At 40.1% G+C, this 13,157-nt stretch overlaps 1 protein-coding gene across 1 annotated transcript; it reads right to left on the reverse strand.

The window, feature by feature from the left end:
• Positions 1-740: 740 nt before the first annotated feature.
• LOC127197696 (C-type lectin domain family 2 member H-like) lies at positions 741-8,016 on the reverse strand. The gene is made up of 4 exons (XM_051155666.1): positions 7,926-8,016; positions 7,735-7,860; positions 1,562-1,569; positions 741-902 (listed from the first exon to the last, which is right to left on the reverse strand). Exons 1-4 carry the CDS (start codon positions 8,014-8,016, stop codon positions 741-743), a joined length of 387 nt encoding a protein of 128 aa, XP_051011623.1.
• Positions 8,017-13,157: the final 5,141 nt, after the last annotated feature.

Genomic DNA, 13,157 nt, shown 5'->3' on the forward strand with positions numbered 1-13,157 from the left:
CAACCAACTGATCTCAACGACCAGCGAAGGACCCCAGAAGATACCTCCCAACATCAGACACATCAAGTTGACTAAAGGCCAGTGTAGAAATTAGATTACATTCTAAAGCAAGCCACTAAAGTCTATTCCCAATTTGGCCACTTCCTCCCCTGAGGCTGACTAATCAAAGTACTTAAGTCCACCAATCAAAGGCCTCCTGTGGTCATCTTAACATGCCCAACATATCCTAACATGGGGATTCCTCTTTTTCCTTTATACACCGCTATCTGCGTTTGGGCTGCTTTTTTGTTTTGTTTTTGTTTTTGAAACAGAGTTTCTCTGTGTAGCCTTGGCTGTCCTGGACTCACTTTGTAGACCAGGCTGGCCTCCCGCCTCCCCTAAAGGAGTGTGCCACCATGTCCAGGCTCTCTTTAGGCCACTTCTATGTCCTCTATTCACAGACAGTCCTTTATCTCTCTAGGACAAAGTCCCCTCCCCTCTCTCCCTTGTTCCCTTCCCCTTCTTCCTCAGTCTCTGTCTCCTGTCTGTGTCTCTTGTTCTCTGTCCTTTTCTCATAGGAACAATGTCTTTTGTGCTGAGAACTTGGTCCTGGGGTGTCTTGTGCTAATAATGGTCCTTTCAGAGGTGGAGATTGGTGGGATTGGCTCTGTCTGTAAGTGCAAACACTCTCCCTCTGAGCCACACCTCATGTCTTCCTTCCCAACACAGCTGCTTTCACATGACACAGCCTTTCCCACGACTCAAGCACACCATGACATGAACCCAGTAGAAGGAAAAGCAGTCTGAAAAACGTACAAGCTGCTACACTCAGTGCTGTCTGTTTCCTTCCATGCATGTTCTGGTGACTCTCGGTGCAGGCCAATCCAGTGGTCAGAAGCCCTCGCATATCTCTTCAGGAAAGCCTGTCATAAAGCACAGAAAGGAAATACAGGAGTCTCTCAATTTCAGATGACCATGGAGTCTCTCCATCCTACGGCCTCCTCTAGGGATGGCTACAGGGTGTAATTGGGACGCATAGGCTACGGAGCCAGACTAGTCCTCAGTTCTGTGGATCCATTTGATGTCTGGAATCCCACAGTACCTAATCTGAGGGATACATTCCTCTGTAGCTGGCGAAGTCCCAGAATAAGCCTGTCTCTCTAGTCCACTGTGAATAGTGCTCACTAGTGCTCACCTTTGTGCAATGTATCAACCGTGGACAACAGCTGTCCCATGATATTAGCCAGTGAATTGCAACATTCCCTTCAGATTGCAACATTTCCTCCACGAGTGGAGAGGCTCATGAGCCTCAGAAGGCAAACAAAGGGTCACCTGTCTGAGAGAACACCAACTCTGTCAGTTCTCCAGGGCCCCTCCTCAACGGTATAAAAAGAAGTCAACTGGTAGAGGGAGTGGAGATTCTGGCTAGGCAAACTGCAGAGAGATAAGGGGATGGTCAAGCCGCCTGCAGGAGGTATAGAGAGCCCCAGGGATTGCAGGTTTTAGGGAGTCAGCACTTGTGTTGGGGTGGAATTTCTGGCAGCTTTTGAGTCATCCCTGCCCCTTGTGAATAACTGCTCACCCATAGTCCTGTTGAAAAGCAAAGGAATGCATCAAACTTCAACATTTGTAAGTATGATTAGCAACCTTACTTAGGAAATGCTAAGTTACATGGGAATGAGCGAGCGGAACAGCAGGCGCTGTCTTTGATCAGAGACAACAGTTAACGCTGCACTTCTGGCTTCTGGTTTGTAAACCTGCCTACCCTCTCCTTTTGGAGAACAAGGAACACTTCTTAGAAGCAAATATCACCAAATGTCTGCTTAGATGGCAAGTTCTGTTTGCTAAAGAAAAGACTGTTCTAACCAGAAACCTGTACATCACAGATTCTGTAAGACTTGCTCAGCTCTGGTAAGTCTCTTTTGGAGTGAGGAAGACAAGAACCTCCCTAGGATGGACGGCATCTTAGTTACTGTTCTATTGCTGTCAAGAGATGCTATGACCAAGCAACTCTTAAACAGGAAACATTTAATTAGGGGCTTAGTTACGGTTTCAGAGGTTAGTCCAAGAGCAGTACGGCAGGAACAGCAGTAGCTGAGAATTTTAATCCTGATTTGAAGCCAGAGATAGAAAGAGAGACGGGGGAGGGGAGAGAGGAGGGAAGTGGGGGACACGCTGGTCCTAGTGTGAGATTTTGAAACCCCTTAGCCCATCCCTAGTGATACACCTACTCCGGCAAGCCACATATCCTAATCCTTCCCAAAGAGTTCCACTAATTGGGAACCAAGCATTCAGATTAAACCTGTAGGGCCTTTCTCATTCAAACCACCACAGATTGTCATGTATACAAGAATATTACAATGTCTAACCATAGATAAGCTATAAAATATTTCTGATGAGGGCTGGGCCTTTCAGGCAATAGCTAGAAGCTACAGCTGTAAGCTCATTAAAGAGTTTCCCCCCTTTTATCTCTGAGTACTAAAAAAATTAAGGAAGGTGAGTCCTTTTAACACTGATATTAACCCCAAGGAGAAGCTCACTGAGTCACCAAATTGGACATTGGTATAATTATAATTATTACATTTGGTCTGATAAACACTCTCTTTCTGGGATGAGTAGTGCGCGCGCTCTCTCTCTCTCTCTCTCTCTCTCTCTCTCTCTCTCTCTCTCTCTCTCTCTTGTATGTCTGTCTGTTGTGACAGTTACTTTATATTTAGAATTAAGATGTACTGTGCTTGAGAGACCAAAAAGCAAAATGGTGCCTCTCACTTGTGAGCCCCGACATTGCACAAGCTGTATCCTATTATAACATACTGTGTGTGAAACTAGATTTGACTCTTGTTTTTAAAAAGTGGGTGTTTATAAATAATAACTATGTAACTTCACTACCACCTTAGCTAAGGGAACCACATGATATATACCAACCAAGGAGACAGAAATAAATGGCAAAATATTTTGGATTAAAATAGAATTTTATATGATAATAAAATCATATTATCCTATTTTCTATATCATACACATCACACATATATTTTATATGATAATAAAATAATATGCCATATTTTAAAAATAAAAATTAAAAATTAAATAAAAACAAAATATAAAAGATTTAAAACCAACATGTGCTTAATGAATAAAATCTTAAAGCTATACTTACATATACTTATATGCAAAATTTTAAAAATTAAAAGGGTTTATAGATAGGCAATTGTCTTCTTTATCTTTTTAGTGTTCTTTGATTAAAAGCCTGAACAACCAAAAAAAAAAAAAAAAAAAAAAATGGGAAGCAACACTAAGGGTCTATAATAATTAAAGATAAGAATAAAAGCCTTTAAGAATTTTGATTCCTCAACTAAGATAATATAGATGAGGTTTGGTTTACTATCATTAGTAACTTATTGCTCTGTTAAAAAGAGAAACTGCATAACAAGTCTTCTGGGTTCCAAGCTGTATTTCAAATGTCATAGATTAAAGCAAAATGTTTAGCCTTAAGTGTCCTCAAGTTCATTGAGTCTGCATTCACCAAACCAGAGATGTTGTCGGTTAATACATGCAGAAATTCTTTAGTAATTTTGCTAATTTTAGTTTTTGCTTCAAACAAAGGACTAGGTCTGAAAAGTCCATTTGAAGGTAAAAAGAAAAAAGAAAAAAAAAATAAAGAAAAGAAAAGAAAAAAAAAGGGCCCAAGTCACCTCCTGACTTAGGATGGCTTGCCAATTTTCAGATTTTTTGATGCCAATCTGACAATCACTAGCAGGGACTGGATCCCTAGTTGTATCTTATGATTAAAACTAAAGCTTAAAAAGACCAAGAGAGGTTCAATGTCATGGGAAAGAATCTGGCCAAGATTTTGGACAGAACAAGACAACAAAGATGTACATTTTTCTAGGTAATAACAATGATAACAATAAAGTCTCAAAAACTGCATGTCCCAGGCTAAAATTAAATATCATTTAACTGAAAAAGCTAAAGAGTTGGGGTCACAACTATAAACACCAAAAACTTGAGACATTTTGTTTTTAGTAAAGCAACTGAAAGTCTGTCACTGTGGTTGACAAATTTCTCCCTCACCCATAGGTTACTTCCTCTTTGTTATTTTTAACTCAATAAAAGCAATTTTTGCTGCCAGATAGTGCTAAAATGTTCCATGAAATGGTTTGTAGGTAGGCTTAGTCTTAAATCCCCTCATAGAAAAAGGCTCCTGGACTAAGAGTTCCAATTAAAATTTCTAAAATTTCTAAAAAAGGGCTCCCAAACAAAACAGTAGAAAGATAATAAATGTCAAACAAACAAACAAACCTGAAAAGACAATAGAAATTTCAGGAATGCTGGTCCCACAGGGAGGGAACTATAGAGCTTGTGTAGGAGGCACAAGCCTGATGCTGGCTCTACAGGGCTGTGTGACAGGTCAAAGCCCAGAGGTGTGCAGATGCTGGTTGTTGTCATGGTCACTGACATCAGTGCCCTAGGATTTTAACTAAGAAGCAATTATGAAAGAGAGAACATCACCTTTTATCCCCAATAAAAGGCTGGAATATTAGGTCCAAAGAGAACTAGTTGCCCTCACCAGAGACTCATACAGTGTTAGCAACGACAAGGGTCCAGCACAGAGTTGGGATTTAACTCAGGCTACAACTCAAGGGAGGATGTGATGGTTCACACTACATTTAGGGTCTAGACTTCCTATGCTTGAGAGACCAAAAAGCAAAACACGCCTCCAACACGTTAGCCCCTGGCTTGTACAGGCTGCACCTTAGCAGCCCACTTCTCCCTTTTCCCCCTGAGACATTGAAGACTACTCTGAAATTGACCGATTGTGTAAAATTTGCTGATTTTTTTTTTTAATATTTATTTATTATTATGTATACAGTGTTCCTGCCTGCATGTACACCCACAGGCCAGAAGAGGGCATTACATCACATTACAGATGGTTGTGAGCCACCATGTGGTTGCTGGGAATTGAACTCAGGACCTTTGGAAGAGCAGGCAGCACTGTTAACCACTGAGCCATCTCTCCAGCCCCAAATTTGCTGTTCTTGCAAGATAATTGTTCGTAATGCTTTTGTAATTAAATTTGCTTACTCTGCTCAGTGAGTAGAACAACTAATGTGCTAAAAATTAGCCCCTGCCTACACACAGACAGAGTACATATAATCTTGTGGCTTTTGACTTTATAAACCTTGGGCTGATATGAACAGATACTGCATGTTGGAAGTGCTCTTAGTTACAGTCCTGGTGCCATGAGTATCTGGCACCAGTATTTAATAAAGCCTCTTTTTTATTAAAATTTATTCATGGTCATGGTGAATATCTGAGCAATTCCAGATTCATAACACTGTGTGTGCCTGTGTGTGTGTGTATATGTGGGTGTGTGTGTTACATCTACCCAGGAAAAGTCTATCACACAAACAATAATTTCTATAGTCAAATGCCTAAGTAGAATGGAAACACTGGGTCTGATCCTTCAAGCTGACTACAAAAATTACATGAAAAATATTTCTGGAATGTCTCAGGGCCGCAGGCAGAGGTGAAACACTAATACATGACACATATGCACGCCTTGTCCCTCATCCTGCCTGGGGTGGGATCCTTCCTAAAGCTTCAGCTTCAAGTTCCTCAACTCATGGAAATAAACATGTTCAACAGAAACACAAATACCGGTTTCTAGACATTTCTTACCAGTTCCTCTGGGCTTTCATGCAGAGTGAGTCTGGCCTTTAATGCCATGCAGGAGGTCTGGCTGTCTGTCCAGTTTCTTATGTCTTCAGAAAAATAATAACATTTCCTTCCAAATGAAATCCAGTCTCTTGGGCATGTGTCACAGATGACTTCTTTATTTTCCACTGGAGTGTAGATGGTATAATTAAATACAATGAAGTAGGATTTCCATGCCTCGTCATCTCATTCTTAGCTCACTTTTGAGGTAGTATTTGTGCTATGGCTACTTTTAATCTAACTTAATGAACTATTTCTGGGGACTTCTCATTACTTTAGCTGACATAAATAAGACTTGTTGGCAGTTTTCTTCCAAAACTGGAAAATTTATTTATATTTCTTTAACATACAGATATTCATATTGGGCCCTGTGAGAGAAATCCAAGCCATGCAATAAACACGTATAGTATAAAAACAATGTAATAGAAATTGTCAGGTGTATTTGCAATATTAATTGATGTACTATAAAACATTAACAAATATTTTATTATTTTTAAAATAGCTTATTTTTTACACATACATTTATATTATTACCATATATAGAATAAACTACATACAGCAAGAAGAACCATGAAACAATCAGGAATTATATTAATGCTACATTCATAGAGTTTTGGCAACATTTTCCTAGCTTGGTGAGTCTAAAATTCTGAATGTAAATCAATACCTATCATATCTCATCTCTATCAACTTAAAACATCTATCTAGACTTAAAAACATCTTAACCCCTAAACAACTAAGCTCCATTGTGAAACTAAACTATTCGGTCTTCAACCCCATCAGAGACTTGAGAAGGAATAAAATTAATTACCTGAGTAAAAAGGAAGTGCAGGTTAGCAGCTTCCTAATTGAAAAAAAAAATGACACAGACAGTTTGCTACCTGAACTCATAACTCTCTATAACACTGGAGCATCATCTTCAGCTTTCTGGCCCAGTATATCTGACATACATATTTGTGAAGCAGGAACTATTGAGGACTTGCTTACCCTGTCTTGACAGAGTTTGGCTGTCGACTCTGCCTGCATCCAAATTTGCCTACTTATAGGCAGAAATCTGTCAGTGGTCAAAACGAGGACATTTTGCCCAATTTTTAATTCATTGGTATAGAAATCTGTATATTGATGCAAAATAAGTTTAATTCTGATACATTGGCATAGAATTCAAATTTAAGATTATTTGTCACTATATATATATATACTCTAATAGGAGGTATTGTACCCAAACTACTCCAGTAGAACACAAGGTTTACCTCCAATACTTTGAAAGTGCTATTTCAGGCTGCTTAGTATAAGTTAGACAAGTTAATGGTCAATTGATAAAATCATGGTCATGTCAATTACTAGTGTATTTATATCACAAGAATATACATCCTAAGTATAACAGATAGGTATGGTTCTATAGACAGGTAAGGTAAAATAGTTAAGGTCTTCAAAAACCTCAGAGTCCTATAGAATATGGCATTTAAAGATCTTTTTATTGTTTTAAGGATTCTTTGACAATAAGACAGATTAACTCCTGGCAACACTCAGCCTACCTCAAAGAAGGTGATGAACATCAAAGAACCTCCTTATGGACATTATTTTATTATTGATTGATTGATTGGGACATAGTCTCTCTATATAGCCTGCCTGTCTATAATTTATAGAATATTATTACCACATGCAGACTATAGGTAATATGGACGGTATGCATGTTAGGGAGGTGGCACAAGATGTTATTATCTATTCTTAACAGGTTACAGTTAAAAACCTATAAACCGCTTACTTCATATATGTGCCATTTAATATGTTCTGGCCATGGTTGCCATGCTAGAGGTTGCTGACGTCACCTTCCCAGGGATGCTGAGCCTGGCCTCCTGTGCACACCACAGCCTGTGCTGTTCCTTCACCGCATCTCCCTACGTTCCCAGAGGACAGGAATTTCCAGTGTGTTTTCTCTAGAGCTTTCCCACAGTGCCTGGCTCCCAGGGGTCAGTATGTATTTACTGACAATGTGGATGTGGACAGAATGCTGCAGAATTTGAGGAATAAGTCACTTACCCAACAAAGCAACAGAAAGTACAACTACAGCTACAGTGAGGACCGTGATCACCCCATAGCAGCAGTAGAGCTTAACAGGAGACACACAGGAGGTGATAGTGAGATATTTTCCTTGGAGCATTTTACCTGTAAAATATGAATATAAGAATGCCAAATCCAATAACTTCTTAAGGAACATAAAATAAACTTACCACAAAACTCTACTTTACAATCAGCTACAAGTTCCTGAAGCGGTACTGTAAACCCTTTCAAAGAAGGCTCTGGTCCATAAAGGGTGTCCATAGTAGAAAGAAGACTAGGGAGAATGGAAACAGGACTTCAGCCAGGAAGTCTTCTAGTTATTGAATTAAGGATGAATAATGAAAGAGTAAGAAACAAAAGGAATGAAAAACACTGTACAATGCAACAATAACAAAAATCTGGATTTGGCTCCATGAAAGTGTCCTAGTTAGGAGTTATAGAAACATTACAGAAACACATCAGTGTAATTAGACATATTAACAAAATAACAAAAGAGAAAAACAGAAATATTTCAATAAACAGAGAGAGACAGAAAGACAGAGAGAGAGAAACCCTGTTCCTGAGAGCCGCTGCTTGCAGCGGAAAAGGTGCATGTGGATGCATTGTAGACCCTGGTTTTGCCCACCCTGCCGTGTTGCAACTTACAGACAAGATGTTTAGGCACAGAAGGGCCTAAAAGAACCTGCAAGGTTGCAGCTCCAAAGATGCTGGAATGGAGACAGGTGAAGCTCACCTAACTGTTTGTTGGTGGTGGGTGGAGTGGTGAGCGATTGGTAAGCCAGAAAGCAAGGTGACAGCAAGTTGGAAACAGGGTCCTGGTGTGTGGCTTAGACCTATGAGAAGGCCCAGGAGAGAAAGCAAATCTGTTGCAGGTGGGTGTGGGAGGGACGTTGGTAATGCCAAGACAATAGGAGAGCCACAGAGTTTCACAGCACCAATGTTATGATAATGATTAATATGCCATTCAACAGATTTGGTATGAAGGAGATTTATTTTGGGAAAGGAGCAAGTGGGGAGAAAGGGAAGGGTGCCCATGACAGAGAGAAACGGAGAAAAGGGAGTGCAACAGGTGCTCATAACCACTGAGTCAACTCTCTAGCCCTCTCTTGATTTCTTCATAATTTTGTATATAGTTTTTCTTATGCTGATTATGAACATGCCTTTTTAGATTTATAGTTTTATAGTTTTGGCATGACTGTAAATGGTAACATCTCAGATATTCATTTCCATTTGACAGGAAAATGTAACTGGTTTTTCCATGCTGGCACTCTGTCCTGCAGCTTTGTAAACTCTTGTTTTACATCCAGTAGTCATTGGTAGATTTATTAGAGTTTTTATGTAGATAGAATCATGCCATCGGTGGCGAGAAACACTTTCATTTGCTTCTAAGAGGTGAAAATCGGTTCTTTCTTTAAGAAACTCATTTTATGTACCTGACTGTTTTGCCTGCATGATTGTGCATCACATAAGTGCCTGTTGTCTATAGAAGCCAGAATAGGGTAGCGGATCCCTTGGAAATGCAGTTGCACAAGTTCATAAGCTACCTTGTGGGTCCTGGGATTTGAACCCGGGTCCTCTGGAAGAGCATTCTTCAGCCACATGACCCTGGCTGCCCTGGCCAGTACCTCCTAAGAAAAGTCAACCTGAAGTAGTGAGCAGACATCTTACTCTTGCTCCTGATAGCTGAGAAAGCATTTGTAATAGCATTATTGAGAATGAAGCAAACTGCAGTTGGATTTATAGTCTTTGTTTTTAATTGATAACTTTTGTAGCGTTGAGGAAGTTCCTTTACTTCCTAATACTCACATAATTTTGCTGTTTGCTCACTGGGTATGGTGTTTAAAGTTTAAGTTCAAGCTCTTGTTTAGAATATGTATTTGTGTTTGTTACATTTATAGAAACACAGGTGTTTTTTTAATTTAAATTCTTTTTTATTATTTAAATAATTTACTGAGATTACATCCAGTTTGTTAGCCCCTCACTTGTATCTTAATGTTCCTCCTCCCTCTTTCACCCTATTTCTCTCCCCTGGGCCTGTGACAGAAGGCTCACAACCTGCCATGTGTCTCTCCCATCTCAAGATGAACATGTGGCATAAAGGATCAATTATGAAACTGCTTAGTCCTAATGAACTCTCTTGTTTGTTATCCTATCCTCTTTTAGGCTAAGAAAGCCACAAATGCCATTTTAAATCAGTATGTGTCTACTGCCCTTTTCTACAGTGTGTATCTCACTGCAGACCACGGTGGTGATGCTAACATGTCTAAAAACTTATCTTCTTTTTAAACTTAAAAAGAGTTCTTGTAAGCTCCAGGACATCCACCTGAATCCACTTCTCGGGTCAAATGAACTACAGATAGGTACTGCCAGCCAACAGCCTAAGTTTCCCACCTGTTGCTCATTTCATAGGGTGGGATTCCTCCCCCTTTCCCTAGTTTTGGGACTTCCCTCCCCCAACTACCAAAACCATGGGCCCAAAAGTTTCAAATGTGTACAACAACAAAATAAATAAAAAAGAAAGAAGGAAAAGAAAAGAATTTTCTCCTTAATCTACTTTGTCTTCTGCGTGTATCCTGTCAGATGTTTCCTACTTCTAAGACAGTGAATGCCAGAGCAACTAACTGCCCACAGGTGCTCCAGTCTAACCTCACAGATTCCATCAACAGGAACCACATTTTCCTTCCTAGCCACAGATATTCTCACAGACCCAGGACAGCAGTTAAACAGACAGCTCTCTCAGGACTTCCCCAGCTCCCCGGATTCTCTTAGGTTTCCCAAGGATGTTGTCACTCTGAAGTCAGCCTGTTTTGAACAAAACATCCTCATGCCTGCCTTATCACCTCTCACTAAGTTTGTCATTTTTAATTAAACAGTAATGGAGGCATGTTAGCTTACAGGCATTCCCATTAGCCTGCCTTTCAGGGACCCAGCAACCTCTGATGTCATCACCAGCCACTGCCAGATGTGCACCAAGTGTGTGCTGGATAAAAAGGACCCACCAGGGTCTTGTTCTCTCTCTGTTTCTCTCCCTCTGTTTGTCCTTCTTTCTCTGTTTCTCTCTGTCTCTCTGTCATGGATGCCCTCCACTTTTCTCCCCCTTCTCCCTTTTCCACAATACATCTCCTTCATACAAGGAAAAAAAAAAAAAAAAAAAAGAGCACTTGTTGCTCTTGTAGAGGGCCTGGGTTCAATTTCAGCACCCACAAAGCAGCTCACAGACCTTTGTAATTCTAGATTCAGAAAATCTGACACCCTTTTCTCATCTTGGTTCAGAAATTTGATGCACTTCCCTCATTTTGGTGGGTACTAGGAACACAAATGGTGCATAGATACTTACGCAGGCCAAATGTTCATACACATAATTTTTTTGAAAATGAAAAAATGAAAGAAATCAAGGCAGGTCTAAATACATAATGAACTGTAACACTCAATATCTCTCATATGTCAACAATTCTTGAATAAGTTTATAATTGCAACATAGCTCTACTTCCTGAAGGAGCCATTGTCGTCAGAAAAAAAAATCACAGCACCAAATTATATGAAAATTACTATGAAATTAAGAAAAAATATACAATACTCCAAAAATGATTCTGAAAAAGAAGAGGTCCAAATCAGAGGGATCACACTGCCTAATATCATGGCTCATGGGAAGAGGACTAAAAGGTCTGGTGCTAGCAAGAACAGAAACCAAAACAACACAGCAGAAAAAAGGACTCCAGAATGTCAGACACACACACACACACACACACACACACACACACACACACACACACACACACACACACACACACAGAGTCAGCAGATGTGTTGCAGAGATAGACAGTTTTCAGACAGGGAAAGGACAGCATCAGTCCGGGATGTGTTATTGAAACAACCTGGTGCACGTCTGCTAACCACAGGACTCAAGATGGACTGTAGACCCAAGCATGAACCTTAATATTGTGAAGTCATTTGATTTTCAGAAAAGTGAAGGAGAATGTTTGTGAACTTGCGGTGGGCCAAAATCATCTTAGATTCAAGAGCAAAATCTCTGTCTCTATAACAGCAAGGTCATATGTTGATGTTGATATAGACGTAACACCTTTCTTTCTTTCTTTTTTTTAGAAAGGCAAAATTGTGCAGGCACTATGAATATGTACAATAGTGTACAGTATGGTTACATTCTTTCATTCCACCCACATATACCCACACTTGAAAGGAGAGCCTGCCTTTAAGTTTCAAGGGAAGAAAAAGAAACTGTTATGTGAATATTTGCAGTGGCTCTGAGGATCACTATAAAAATGTAATATTTGCAACCATTCAAATACCCTCAGGCTGATGACAAGGTAAACCCTCTTTCAACACAGTCAACAAGTTGGACCACATGCCCGCACTTGCCCGTTTCCTCATGCCACTTTACCAGGCTGAATGTTCCAAAGTCTTCTCATCCAAAAAGTCCCTACACTAAGCTTGCCAGCAAGCTTATGCACAGTGAGCTACAGGAAACCGTCTCCATCCTGTTTGCTCTGAGAAGAGACCCTCCCCCCCCCAAAAAAAATGCATACCTCATTTCCTCCTCTCACATCTCTACAAGTTTCCTGCCAGCTTTTCTTAACTCCTCCCTGTACAATCTTTGATGGTGAGATGCTTGCGGACTTCTGAATTCAGAGTGTCGCTCCCATGTCAGTGTTGCTGTGGACACTCTCTTAGAACGCAGCCAGCAGTGTTTGTATTTGACACACTATTGGTCAGCACTGCACTGGGAGTGAAGAGCAGAGAGCAATGCTTCGGCCACGTGAAAGAAGTCAAATGGGACGTCTCGGCTTCATTGATCCATTTCATGGCATTGTGCAAAAGTGAGTGCTTAAGGGCTGGGGGCAGAGGGACAGAGTGTCTCTAACAGGGAGTGAGAAACTGGGTGAGGGAGGGGGCCTATATATCCTTTTAAAAGTATTGTTTTAGACTTTGTTTTATGTGTATGATTTTTTGTCTGTACACATGTATGTATGTATGTATGTGTACTACATGCCTAGTATTAGGGGAGTTCAGAAAAGTGTGTTGCATCCCTAGAATTGGAGTTAGGGGTGGGTAGGTGTGCCACCATATGGATGCTAGGAATCAACCCCCAGTCCTCTGTCAGAGCAATAAATGCTCTTGATGGTTGAGCCAAGTCTCCACCCCTATATGTCTCAATGAAGAATGTACGACTATATGTTTTCTAAATTCAAGGAAATGTTTACCAGGTGAGTTAATTTTACTTCAGTAAATTATACCTTTTACAAAGGTTCCACTGACTTTAACCATTACAATTTGCTAATTTTCACACATCTAAAACACCTGAAAACCTCTATTACACTAACAACAGGGGAGAAGATGTAAGATTGGAAGGCTTTAAGCACTAAGCTGTGGCCTTTGGACTTTGA

The sequence above is a fragment of the Acomys russatus genome, chromosome 13, assembly GCF_903995435.1.
Source record: "Acomys russatus chromosome 13, mAcoRus1.1, whole genome shotgun sequence".
Taxonomy (NCBI): Eukaryota; Metazoa; Chordata; class Mammalia; order Rodentia; family Muridae; genus Acomys; species Acomys russatus.

Bases quoted from the DNA above. Each gene is read 5' to 3' on its own strand.
- LOC127197696 (XM_051155666.1), bottom strand. From the start codon at position 8,016: ATGGACACCCTTTATGGACCAGAGCCTTCTTTGAAAGGGTTTACAGTA. The intron at 7,861-7,925 runs GTAAGTTTATTT...CATATTTTACAG, and splicing joins TTGTAAAGTAGAGTTTTGTG to GTAAAATGCTCCAAGGAAAA.